Here is a 13,856-nt window from a genome sequence, read left to right as displayed (position 1 = left end):
ATGGGAGACAATGACCTTTTAACTCTCCTTAAAGACTTTCAATGAGGCATTAGTTGCTCATTGACATAATTCTGTCCTTCTGCATAGGAGACTTAGGTTTGATTCCTGTATGCCTCATGTACAGACACTGCTCCCCAGTCTCTGGAGGCCTATGTGTTGCTATGCTTCTGACCAAGCAGGGGCTTGGACTGGTGGACATCGCTATCTACTTGTAAAGACCATCCTATGAAAACTCTGAATCACAACAGTCCAGTCTACTGCAGTCATAGAGGTGGTTAAAATCTGGGCTACCATGAATTGTAGATCAACCAAGGAAACAAACAAAAAGAAAACTTCTAGTGATGGAGAGCTGCCTGCCTGCACTGCCGATCAGTTACTTAGAACATTCTGATCCTTGGCTGAAGTTGGCTTGCTTTTCAATTTGTGCCCTCTCAAGAAACATACCATACTTTCATTTTTCTTTAATAGTATTTATAATGAAATTAAATATTGGGATTAAGAACAGTTCAGATGTGGCGACTGCCTCAGTGGGCTATTGAGTGTCAAGAAGTGTGCAAGGGGGATGGCACAGGATAGAACAGGGTTCAGATCTTTTGTTCATAGGGTCACCATGAATCATACTCCACTCAGTAGCACCTAACAACAACAACAATAGTCAAATGTATTTATAGGATATTGCTAGAAATTCAAGCTGGATTCAGAAGAGATCATGGAACAGGGATTTCATTGCTGATGTCAGATGGATCATGGCTGAAAGCTGAGAATACCAGAAAGATGTTTGTTATGCAAATGTACTTGTGTAGCTTGTAAGACATTATTGATAATATTGCAAAGAATGGGAATTCCAAAACAACATGGTCATGCAGAACCTGTATGTGGGCCAAGAAGCTGCTGATTGAACACAGCAAAGGAAATACTGCATGATTTCAAATTAGGAAAAGTGTACTTCAGGATTCTATCCTTCCGCCATACCTATTCAATCTGCTTAGCAAGCAGTATAAGAAACCAGACTATATGAAGAATGTTTTATCAGGATTGGAGGCAGATTGATCCACAACCTATGATACAGAGACATAGCTTTCATGCTGAAGGGGAAGACGACTTGAAGTACTAAAGATCAGTAACTATAGCCATCAGTAGGGATTTAAAAATCTTCATAACTGGACCATTAAGCCACATCATAATAAATGTGGAAAAGGGGAGGAAAAACCCAACCCAACCAAACACCCCAAAAAAACCCAAATCAGAGTAATTATACTGTTGTTGTTATGTGCTATCAAGTTGTTTGCAACTCATAGCAACCCTATGTACAAGAGCCCTAAACCTTTCTCTATCCCTTGTCAATCTCATTGTCTCCAACACTCTTATCCCCATTACCCAGTGACGGAATCAATCCATCTCATTGAGGGTCTTCCTTTCCTGCACGGTCCTTCCACCCTCCCAAGCATGATGTCCCTCTGCAAGGACCGGTTCCTCCTTGTAACATGTCCAAAGTATGTCAGATGAATGAATTTTCTTTACTTACTATCACTTTAGATGAAGCTAAATTTAATATAAAGGCTTGAGAGAATGAATGCCTTTGAGCTGTGATGCTGGAGAAGAGTATTGAATATACCATGGACTGCTAGGAGAACAAACAGGTTCATTCTAGAGAGGATGAGACCAGGCTGCTCCTTGGAGACAAGGATTCGGAAGCTTTGTATGACGTATTTTGGACATGTTGCAAGGCAGGATCAGTCCTTGGAGAGTGGCATCATGCCTGGGAGGGGAGAGAGACAGCGCAGGAGAGGAAGACCTTCGATGAGATATGGAAGTAGGTGTGTCAGAGACAAGAAGATTGGCACAGGATAGAGCAGGATTTAGGGCAGTTGTACATAGGCTTGCTGTGAGTCACAGGCAACTCAATGGCACATAACAACAACAACAATATATTACATCTAAAAGATGTACATATATATTTACTTGGATCTACAATCCAGGTTAAGAAATCTAAGACATACTGCGTCCTTTATACAAAGATGGCACTGAAAACAAAGAAGGAAGCCCTTGCCCCTCCCAAAACTGAAGCCAAAGGGCTAAGGCATTAAAGGCCAAAAAGACAGTCCTGAAGGGCGGTATCCACAGCCACAAGATCCTCACATCACCCACCTTCTGGCAGCATAAGACTCTGAGACTCCAAAGGCTCCCCAAATATCCCCGGTAAAGTGCCCCCAGGAGAAACAAGCTTGACCACTATGCCATCATCATGTTTCCCTTACCACTGAATCAGCCATGAAGAAGATAGAGGATAACACCCTTGTGTTCATTGTGGATGTCAAGGCCAACAAGTACCAAATCAAATAAGCTGTAAAGAAGCACTATGACATTGATGTGGCTAAGGTCAACACTTTGATTAGGCCTGATGGAGAGAAGAAGGCCTATGTTCAACTTCTCCTGACTATGGTGCTTTGCATGTTGCCAACAAAATTGGGATCATCTAAACTGAATCTAGCTGGCTAATTCTAAATACAAATTTTTCTCACCAAAAAAGAAAAAAAAGATCTGCAGTCAAGGTTCTCTTTAAAGTGCTAAAGAGTAAAAGATACCAGTTTAAAGACTAAGATGTGCCTGATCTGATACAAGGCATGGTGTTTTCCATTGCTTCCTCTGCATCTGAAAGTTGGACAGTGAATAAAGAACACAGAAGAATCAGTGCCTTTGAATTGTGATGTTGGAGAAGAATACTGACTATCCTATGAACTGCCAAAAGAACATACCATCCATGAGCAACCAGAGTGCTCCTTGCAGGCAAGACTAGTGGAGCTTCCTTTGGGCATATTTTCAGGAGCAACCAGTCCTTAGAGAGAGACATCATGCTGGGAAAGGTACAATGTCAGCAAAGGAGAAGATGCTCATTAGGACAGATTGACACAGTAGCTGCCACAATGGGCTTGATAATGACACTGACAAATCATGTTGGTGATGCAAGACAGGGCATGGTTCAGGTCTCTTGTCCAGAGGGTCTCTATGAGCTGTAGCCATCCTGATGACTCCGAACAACAATAAACAGTGTGTAGCAGTCAGAACCTTGCCCTGCTGTGCCACCTTTATAATCTCCACTGCTTAATCCCATTGTTGCCGTTACTGTACCCAACTCATTGAGGGGCTGCTTCTTCTCCTCTGATCTGTTTATGATGTCTTCCTCCAAGAACTGGCCCCTCCTGATTCTTGATAGAATTCTGTCCTCCCACCTAGGAGACCAAAGCATGTGAGCCAGAGTCTAACCAGCCTCACCTCTAAGCATTACCTTGGCTGCACTGCTTCCTGAGATGGTGGTTGCACAACAATGAACGTATTAAATGCCACAGTATTGTTTTAAAATGACTAATTTTATGTAATTATGTACTTTTATGTACTTTTTGGCATTCATTTCCTTTTTTCTTTCTAATGTTTAAAAGATGAATATTTAGATCATTATTTTCAGCTGTTATTCAGTTCAAAATACAATTTCCATGATGATTTCTCTGATTTACAGATTATTTCACATGCATTACCTCGTTTCCAAACAATTGGAAATTTTATAGTTATATTTGTATTAATTATCTGTGGTTTACTTTCATTTAGTTACAGAATTAGAATATACTCTGATTTTAGTTCTTTGAAATTTCTTGGGCCTTACTTTATGATCCAACCTGTGATAAATTTTAGTAAGTAATCTGTGAGCACTTGAACAAAATATATATACAGCTTCTGTTACATACAGTGTTTTATATATAGGTATGCCCTGGTTTATGTCAGTTAATGAACTCTGGTGGCACAGTATAGATCTTCTCACTGAAAGGTTAGCAGTTCGAATCCACTCACTGTTATGTAGAAGAAAGATGGTCAGTCTCCTCTTAAAAAGCTTTACAGCCTGGAAACCTGGTAGAGGGTTGCTATGTGTTAGGCATTGGGTTTGGTTTTTGGTTTATATATCCTATATGATTTTGTTGTCTTTGTTTTATAAAGGAAGGAGGAGTTCATTCCTAGCTGACCCTCCAGTGGGTTTTCAGAGGCTGTAAGTCACACAGAGGAGATAGTCCATCTTCCTCCCACAGAGCCCCTGGTAGATTCTGAGCACTGTTAGGTTAGTAGCACAACTCTCTGTAGACTGCTACTATAGCTCCCTATTGTACCTTAAGGAGGACAGAATTAACATCATTGAAAAGCAAAAGCATTAACAGTGAAGATTTAGCCTGGGTAAGGAAGACACTTTTCTACTTGGAGCTGCCATAACTTACCTTAATAAGAGAGCAGCTAGCTGATAATTTTATCCACTGTGAGCCAAGTTAGCTCTGACAGTGCAGTCCAGAGAGAACTGCACAGTTCACCCAAGAGCTCTGCCTCTCTGGGGGTTTGAATCCACTCATGGCTCTAAGGCAAAAAGGTGGGCAGTGTCCCCCCGTGCACTTTACAGCTTCGATACCCCGTGGAGAAAGAGCTCTGACTAAGTGACTCTGAAGTGACTGCGAGCCGAGAGGGAGGCCTCCTGACAGAGTGGGGACGCACTTGATTGCTAGCCAGATGGGCAGCAGTGTGAACTCACCATTGCCTCTGTGGGAGAAACAGATAATAGTCTACTTCCAGAAAGATGTGTAGCCTTGGAAACCATGGGGGACAGCTCTAGCCTGTCCTCAACCTCTTCTGTGAATCAGAATAGACTCGGCAGCAAGAAGTCTGTGTTTTAGCCTGAGGGACAAGCGCTGTTCAAAGAGCTGAGGCGATAACAGTAGAGAAAGTGTTCAGACAGAGGCAGTCAGGGTGATTTGAGGCTAAAAATTGCTGAAAGAGAAGCTGGCAAGGATGTCAGAGGAAGTGTACATTTATTTATAGGAGGTAAAAGAACAGGGCTCAGTAACCACCTTCATCATTATGATTTTACTCACAGGTTTGCTTAGCCTCAGTGATTTTTGGACAGTATAAATTTATTTTGTTATTAGACTGTGTGGAGGTCACCATGATATATCTTCAGTATTAGTTTATCAGTAAACTTTTAAAAATTGACTATATACACTCATAAAAATACACAAATTATGACTGGGATTATACCACCCCAAGTGTACCTTTATAGTCACTGCTGACCCAAAGGTTAAAACCATCCTAATATTGATCACCAAAGATTAGTCTTGTCTGTTGTTCCTGTTGTTGTTGTTAGGTGCCGTCAAGTTGAGCATGAAGTCATAGCAACCCTATGAACAAAAGACCTGAACCCTGTCCTATCCTGTGCCGTCCCCACACTTCCTGATACACTGCAGCTCAGTGCGGTAGTTACCCCACCAATCCACCTGGTTGAGGCTTCCTCTCCTTTGCTGCCCCTCCACCCTTCCCAGCATGATGACCCTCTCCAAGGAATAGTCCCTCCTAGCAACTTGACCAAATTATGTGAGACAAAGCCTCATCATTTGTGTCTCCAAAGAACATTCTGGCTGTACTTTCTCCAAGACATATCTGTTTGTTCTCTTGGCCATAATGGGATGTTCAGTGCTCCTCTCCAACACCACAGCTCAAAGGTATCAGTCCTTCTTCTGTCATCCTTATTCATTGTCCAGCTCTCAAATGCATAACAAGTAATTTCTACACATTTGTGTCATGAATGAGTTGGTTTTTTTTCAAATTATTTTCTTATTTATTTTTGTATGATGTTACTGGGTTTGTTTTTTTTTTTCTTTTTTAGCCTGTTGATGTTAATGAGTTAATTGGTTTTTTAATATTTAACCAGTCCTGCACAGGATAGGACAGAGTTCAGGTCTGTTGTTCATCGGGTCACTCTAAGTTGCCTTTGACTCCTTGGCAACTAACCGCCAACCAACAACTAACTCTCCAAACCTGGAATAAATCTCACTTGATCTTGATGTATAACTGTGTTTACACATTGTTGACTTTAGTTTACCTAAATTTTATTGAGAATTTTTGCATCCGTATTAATAGGGAGCTCTGATAGCGTAGTCCCTAGGGAGTTGTACTGCTGACCCAAAGGAGGTGGCTCGTTGGTAGTTTGAACCCACGAGCCAGTCTGAGGGAGAAGGACAGACAGTCTCCTGTGTGATTTATGACCTGGGAAACCCCATGGAGCATCAGTTATGAGTTGGTTCATGATAAATACTGGTCTGCCGTATTATAATATTTTTAACTTGGTTTTTATTATGATGGTAGCACTGCCCTAGAATGAATTAGGAACTTCCCGCTCTGGTTCTGATTTTCTGGGAGAGTTTGTAAGAGATAGGCACCATTTCTTCCAAAAACTTAGAATATACCTGTGAAGTAATCTGGACTTGGTATTTCCATTATGGGATTTTATTTATGATTAAATTTCTTAAATACTTATAGGTCTGTTCAGGTTTTCTGTTTTTTAGTAGATATGTTTTTCAGAGATGGTAGATTGTGTCTTTTAAAAATCAAACCCATTTCATCTATCAAATTGATGAGTTTAACCTTATACAGTTAGTATTTATATGATGCTTTGTGCTCTAATATCAGCTTTGTCTGAGACCTTTTTACTCCATTTTTGTTAGAATTAGCATGATTTAACCCTCTCCATTCCTTTTCTTTTAATCAGTATGTATCTATAGTTATAGTGAGCTCTTTATAGATAATGTTAAGTTGGTTCTGATTTTTGAAATCCAGTCTGATATTTTTATCACCATATTTATAGACTATTCACATTTAAGTGACTATTAGGATAGTTGGATTAGTCACTGCCACATCCACAATACCTTCTAGTCACTACTTTTGTCCTTTGTTACTTTTTTCCTCTTTCATGCTCTTTTTTTCTGCTTCTAGTTTCAGTTGATAATTTTATATCATTTCATTTTCATATTCATTATTAGCACGTAACATGTGCTTCTTTAAAAAGTTGTATTTACTGCTGCAGAGTTTGCAAAAAACATTTTCCACTAGTTGAACCCACTTTTTTTAACCCACTTCCAAATAACTGTACCACTGTTTAAGTGGCTTAGTATAGTACATATTCCCAATTCTTCTCTCTTGTCCCTCAGAACATCTCTGGCATTCATGCCAGTTTTCTGTGTACTATCACTTGTTACTGTTATTATTTTGAGCAAACGATTATCGATTACATCCACTAAGAGTAATGATGAGAATATTTTATTGCATTGCATATATTCTTTCTCTGGCGCTCTCTTTCTTCCTGTAGATTCACTTTCTAACTTATATCATTTTCTTTCTCTCTAAAGAATGTTGCTTAATATTGCTTGAATTCAGGTCAACAGGCAACAAATTGCCTCAATTTTTGTTTGTCTGAGAACAGCTTTCTTTCTCCTTCCTTTTGAGAATCATTTCACTGAATACAGACAGAGTTCTAGTCTAGCAAGTGGGTTTTGGTTTTTTCTTCCTTCCAGCATGCTAAATATTTTGCTCCATGCTCTTCTTTTTTTTTCCATGCTCTTCTTGCTTTCATGTTTTCTAAAGAGAAATGTAATTCTTATCCTTGTTCCCTTGTAGATAAGGTGTTTTCCTTCTAGCTTCTTTTAAGATTTTTGTCTTTGATTTTTGTAAGTTGAATCTATTAATGCCTAGGTGTAGACTTGGAGGTATTTACCCTACTTGCTGCTCCTGGGTCTGTGGATTGATGTCTACTATAAATTTTGAGTATTTAAAAATCATTATTACTTCAAACATTTGTTCTTTTCCTTTTTTTTCTGATATTTTCATATTGTGTGTGTGTGTGTGAGAGAGATACCTATTATAATTATTCCACAGCAAACCCCACTGCTACTGAATTCTTCCAACTAACTCATAATGACCCTTCATTGGATTTCATAGACTATAAATCTTTCCTGGGTGAGATGGTTCACCTTTCTCCCACAGAGAACTATTGGTTGATAAAAGATCAGATAAATACTCAGCTGTTAGCAGAAAAGACAGTGGTTCAAACCCACCAGCCATTCCACAGGAGAGAGGTGTGGAAATCTGCTTTCCTGAAGATTACAGCCTTTTTCAGCCTCATCCTGTAGGTTGCTCTGGGTGGAAACAATTCTCTGGCAGTGGAATTTTTTTTTTCGTTTTTGTCATATGAAGAAATTGAAGATCAGCATGTGGATGGTAGAGAACTCAACATTATTCTGACTAAACTATAAAACTTTCCTCTAACATTTCCACTAAGAAATGGAATGTTTCATAAGATTTTCTGTCTTCTGTGTCTGTGGTTTCCCCCCCCATTTGCCAAATGAACATATTAATGACCTGTGATTTAAATATCAGAAATGGTTATGTTTAATTAATATCTTACTATTTGTTGAGCATGTACAGAATATCTGATATTGCTTTAGTAACTAAAAGTTTAAAAAGTCTCTTACCAAGTTTCCTATTACCTGATTATAAGATCAGTTTTAGAGATAAAAAATCTGCATATTTCACAACCAAGTGCATATGTAAGGCTTTTATCACCTTTATTTGTAATTTTATCATATACACAAGGATACTCTATGGTTTATTCCATAAGTGTTTAGTGATTCAGATCTTGATACAAAATTATCAGTGTCACCTTCAAGGGCAAACAGCTAAATATAGCATTCTGCAACAACACCTTTTCTGCTTTGCTGTTCTGCTTTTTCTCCCTGCAAAGTTGTATACCAGTAAGACTTCAGTAAAACCAGGGCATTTTACCCTTTGCTATCTAGGTGCCTTATGGTGTGTTGTAAGCTACTGAGACCTTGTGATCTTTTTGCTGCTATAGATGGTTTGTGTTCAAAGAAAGTAAAAACAAACACAAAAAGACTGGTGAACTATAATGTGATTGTTAGCTCAAGCGTTAAGTGATGACAGTGTTCAGGACCAGAATTTGGAAGTTGCATGATGTTTGAGTAGCTTTACTGTGATAGTTTGGGGCTAGAGTTTTTGAATGTCAGATAGGCTCTACTTACCTTGACTTTCATCTTGCTGTTTGCATTAAAAAGAATTCACTGTAATGAACTAAACAATCTGACCTTTCTTCCTTTCAGGACTGTGAATCCAAGGCTACATTCTGTCCGTATTCTAATGGAGTCATTTAAGCGAACAGAAAAAAGTTCCTTTACGTTATTTATATTATCACCCAATTATTAATTCATTCACCTGTAATGGTAACATAGAAACTGGATGTAGTATAATTTACGTTTCCTTACAGGTATTTTATCCAAATCCACACTTCAGTTGTATAAGACTTGGAAAGATTCTTGGTTGATGACCTTCTCACAAAGATACCCTCCTCCACAGATGAAAGGATGTTAATAAACCCCCCTTTAAAAAACATAATCTTCAGAAAAAAAAACCATTTTATAACCATCCACTTAATTGCAGGAAATTTTCTAGTCAGATCTTTGAATGGTGAATGAATGTATGTCCAATGAAATGTTTGAATGTTTTTGAATCATTCCTCATCATGGCTTTCTTTGTATTTTTCTCAATTATCTGTGATCATTGGATGTCTGTAGTGCTTCACTAAGCACATTCAGTTTATGCTGTTTAACTTCTAGTCAGTTTATAAAGTAATTTGTCAGAGGATAAATGGGTTGGGGAAAGAGAAAAGATTATAGTCGAGTGTTTTTTCTATATTTGGGACTTTAAAATTTGTCAATTCTGAAAACATCTTTTCAATAATTTATCTTTTTTCTCTCAGGTGGGTCTCCTTATTTAGCAGCCAAAATAAATGAAGCTAAAGACTTACTGGAATCAAGCATTAAACGCTAACTGATGCTCAAGTATTACTGCGAAGAAAGACTCGGAAAGGAACTTTTCAAAATCTTCATCAACTTTCTACATGGACCACAATAATTTCTTCCTTTATTAAACTGTCGTGCAATAAAATATCATTAATCTTGCTTTCTTTTTACTTTTTAACCAAGCCCCATAAAATTCTGTAAGTGATCTTTTCCCCTCTTTCCTTCCTCCAGTTATATTTATACATTTTAAGATTTTCATTAGGTTAGCCCAGAACTTCCTCCCAGTATACATAACCAAACCAAAAACCTAAACCCACTGCTACTGGACCAAGGGAGCAAGCCCTCCATCAGCTTTCCAAAGCTGTAAATCTTTACTGGAGGAGACTACCCAACATTCTCCCTCAGAGCAGCTAGTGGATTTGAATCACAGACCTTTCAGTTGGTGATACAACTGTTAATGTGCTGGCCACCAGAGCTCTTTAACATACACAGAGGAGCACAAACAAGTATTGGGTTTCATGAGCAATATTTGGACACGGTCTTCCTGCTTTTATTTGTACTGTCATCTATGCCCCTTGTTTCCTCCGAAGAATTTGGGATACTGTATATACCAAGGATCTTTATATGATTTATGACCAAATGTTTGCTGCCACCTTACAGAGAAATAATCTGAAACGTAATGAAAGATACTAAGTAGTGTTTTGTTAAGCTGCAGTAGGACTTGTTAAAGAACTCTGTTCTCTCTGAGACTATATAGCTGTTGCCTAAGAACATGAGGAACTGCGGAAATGATTAAAGATTTACAAAATGAGCCCTGTGAGGAAAGCGAGCAAAGAGTTGAGAGAAGTCAGAAGGGTATGTGTTTCATTATAATCTGCAAGTGCTCTATATGCAATTATTCCACAGATATTTATTGAGCACCTATGATGTATAAGGCACTGTACTGGGACCCCTGAGAATGATAATTATGAATTAGGACTTTAGAGGAAAGATAAAGCACATAAATAAATAATTGCTACAATTAGAGAGTTACAGATGATATGCTAAAGAAGTTACAAAGAAGAAAAGAATATTTGGTCTAATGCATGAGGGAATTTGTCATGGAATAAATGGCACAGAGCAAGCCTAAAGAAAAAAATTAATATGACCTCCCATTTGACTGGTGGATCAGCATTGTTTCCGGAGGCCAGAAGTAGCAGAAATGGGTGTATCTAATGTGATAGACTGCAGTATTTTTTTTAATTTATTTTATTAGTTTTAATGAACGTTTACAGAGATTTTTAATTTCTATTCATTCATTGTTGCATTTTTATCCCTGCCCACTCCCCCACCCAGTTCCCTCAACTCTTTGAAAAATAAAAGAAAAATTCCTTCATTGGTATACAGTTCCCTCCTCCCCCCAGTACACTCCACTATACAACCTTCATTCTGGACTCTTGTCATAACCATAATACCCAATCATATACCTCTTTTAAACTGTTCTCTCCCTCATCTGTTCCAAAGCAGTATACATAATTTATCCCTTTCTCAATCTCCCCCCAGTCCTGATGTCAGTCCCATTTTACAACAGTGGCACTATGCAGTATTTGTCCTTTTGTGATTGAGATATTTCTCTCAGCATAATGTCCTCCAGGGTCACTCATTTTGAATACTATTGCATGAGTTCCTTGCTTTTCAATGCAGCATAGTATTCCATTGTGTGACTATACCAGAGCTTCTCTATCCATTCATTTGTTGATAGGCACTTAGGTTGTTTCCAACTCTTTGCTATTGTGAACAAAGCCATGATAAACATGGGTTTGCATATATCTGCCTGGGTGGCAGTTATGGTTTCTTTAGGGTATATTCCCACTAGAGGAATTGCTGGGTCAAATGATATTTCTATTTGCAACTTTTTGAAAAAGCGCCATACAACCTTCCATAGTAGTTGCACCATTTTACACTCCCACCAACAGTGAGTAAGGGTTCCAAATTCTCCACAACCTTTCCAGCATTTGTTGTTTGCTGCTCTGTTAAATTTTGCAATTCTTACTGGGGTGAGATGATATCTCGTAGTTGTTTTGATTTGCATCTCTCTTACGGCTAGGGATTTTGAACTTTCTTCATGTATTTGTTGGCTGGCCATCTGAATGTCTTCCTTGGTGAAGTGTCTGTCCATATCCTGTGCCCATTTTTCAATTGGGTTATTTACCTTTATCTTGTTGTGGTGCTCAAGTATTTTATAAATTCTAGATATAAGTCCCTTATCTGATATGTCATTATCAAATATTTTTTTCCCAATCTGTGCCTTCCCTTTTTACTCTGTTGGAGAAGTTTTTAGATGTGCATAAGGATTTGATTCTTAGGAGGTCCCATTTATCTATTTTATCCTCTCCTGGTTGTAGATTTTTCAGGATGCTTGGAAGACTGTTTATGTTGTGGGTTAGGACTTCTAGAGTTCTTCCAAGCTTTTCTTTAATAAAATGTATAGTCCTTGGTTTTAGTCTTAGGTCCATGATCCATTTTGAGTTGGTTTTTGTGTATGGAGTGAGGTATGAATCTTGCTTGAGTTTTCTACAGGTAGTTTTCCAATTTTGCCAGCACCATTTGGTAAAAAGATTGTCATTTCCCCACTTAACTAATTTCATCTCTTTGTCAAAAATCAATGGACCATAGGTAAGATGGACTGATTTCTGGATTTTCTATTCTATCCTACTGATCTATGTGTCTGTCATTATACCAGAACCACACTGTCTTCACCACCACGGCAGTGTAGTAGGATTTGAAATCAGGGAGGGATATGCCTCCTACCTTATTTCTCTTTTTAAGGAGTGCTTTTCTTATTCGGGGCCTCTTTCCATTTCAAATGAAATTGCAGATTGCCTTTTCCATCTCGTTGAAGAATGGAATTGGTATTTGTGTTGGGATTGCCTTGAGTGTGTAAATTGCCTTTGGTAGGATTGTCATTTTCACAATATTGAGTCTTCCTATCCATGAACAAGGGATATTCTTCCACTTCTTCAGGTCTCTTTTTGTTTCTTGTAGTAATGTTTTATCATTTTTTTTAATAGATTCTTTGTAGACTGCAGTATTTCTCAAAATCAAGAGGGAGAATATACAGTAAATTATTTTCTCAAAACAGCCCATGGTCTTTACCACTGTACAGTTTTCAAAGTGAGAGAACAGATATGAGATGCAGAGGGTGAGCATTACCCCCCAGTATCCCTTTATAAGTCCTGTGGGCATTAATCAGAATTCATCTGCTAGATTTCATTTATTTTAGAATATTTTTTTTAATATTCTTTATATGTCGCTAACTTATGACACCATTAGTTGTAGCATTCTCCACCTTGGTACAGTTGATACAGTGAACAAAATGACTGATGTTTCAGGGGAAATAATCTGAAATCTAATGGAATGCATTAAAGGGTGATTAGCAGCATCCTGGCCTCTTAATTATTGAACTCGCCTCACCACAACTTCCAGTTGTGATAACACAGCAACCAAAAATGTTTCCAAACCTAGCCACGTCCTTGGAGGTGCAAAATTGCCCCCATGTGAGAATACTGTAATATTGTAATGTAAGATTGTAAATATTTTTCCCCTTTGGTACATAAATATCAACATAATTTAAAATTTATCAAATCTTGTCAATAAATATGTATCCAAGTATTCTGTTACTTGGTATTTTTTTCTTTTTTTTTCTTCACTTTTACTTATAATTCCCTCTTAACTCCAGACCTTCATGTGTCCAGAGTCATAACATCATTCAAAGCCACATTAAAATATATCCCACCCTTTGTGTTAGTGTAAGCAGAAGCAATATGGTTTCTCAGCTCTTTGACAGCAGGGATCAGTGTCCAGTTCACTACTAAGTTGGCAGCTAATAAACACCTTTTGAATCAGGAATAGTCTTACAGTTCGTCATATAGTACTTCTAACTTGGTACCTTGTGGAACAGTGGTTCATGTGCCTACTTTCTTCTACTGAAACAGAAGAACATTTATAGCAAAAGTCTTGTCTTCTTAGTGTGGCATTCTCTCTCTCTTGTGGAATACTTACATTTAGTAGGCAATTTAAAGTTGTATATACTAAAAAAATACTTCTGTCTGCGTACTAAACTTCAAAAAGCACTACTTCTCATTGAGGCTCAATGTCAAGATGACAAAGATTCTCACCACTGGACCAATTGGCAGCATC

General features: G+C 38.1%; 1 protein-coding gene across 1 annotated transcript in view; it reads left to right on the top strand.

The window, feature by feature from the left end:
• Positions 1–9,705, top strand: part of DNAJC15 (DnaJ (Hsp40) homolog, subfamily C, member 15) — a 95,071-nt gene extending 85,366 nt beyond the window's left edge. The window contains exon 6 of the mRNA XM_006884611.1: positions 9,635–9,705. Coding sequence (XP_006884673.1) covers positions 9,635–9,705 — 71 coding nt within the window. The remainder of the gene's footprint in view (positions 1–9,634) is intronic.
• The last annotated feature ends 4,151 nt before the right edge of the window (positions 9,706–13,856 follow it).

The sequence above is a fragment of the Elephantulus edwardii genome, unplaced genomic scaffold (assembly GCF_000299155.1).
Source record: "Elephantulus edwardii isolate Elephantulus edwardi_28Jun2011 unplaced genomic scaffold, EleEdw1.0 scaffold00036, whole genome shotgun sequence".
Classification (NCBI taxonomy): domain Eukaryota; kingdom Metazoa; phylum Chordata; class Mammalia; order Macroscelidea; family Macroscelididae; genus Elephantulus; species Elephantulus edwardii.
This window is presented reverse-complemented; position numbering and strand designations above follow the sequence as displayed.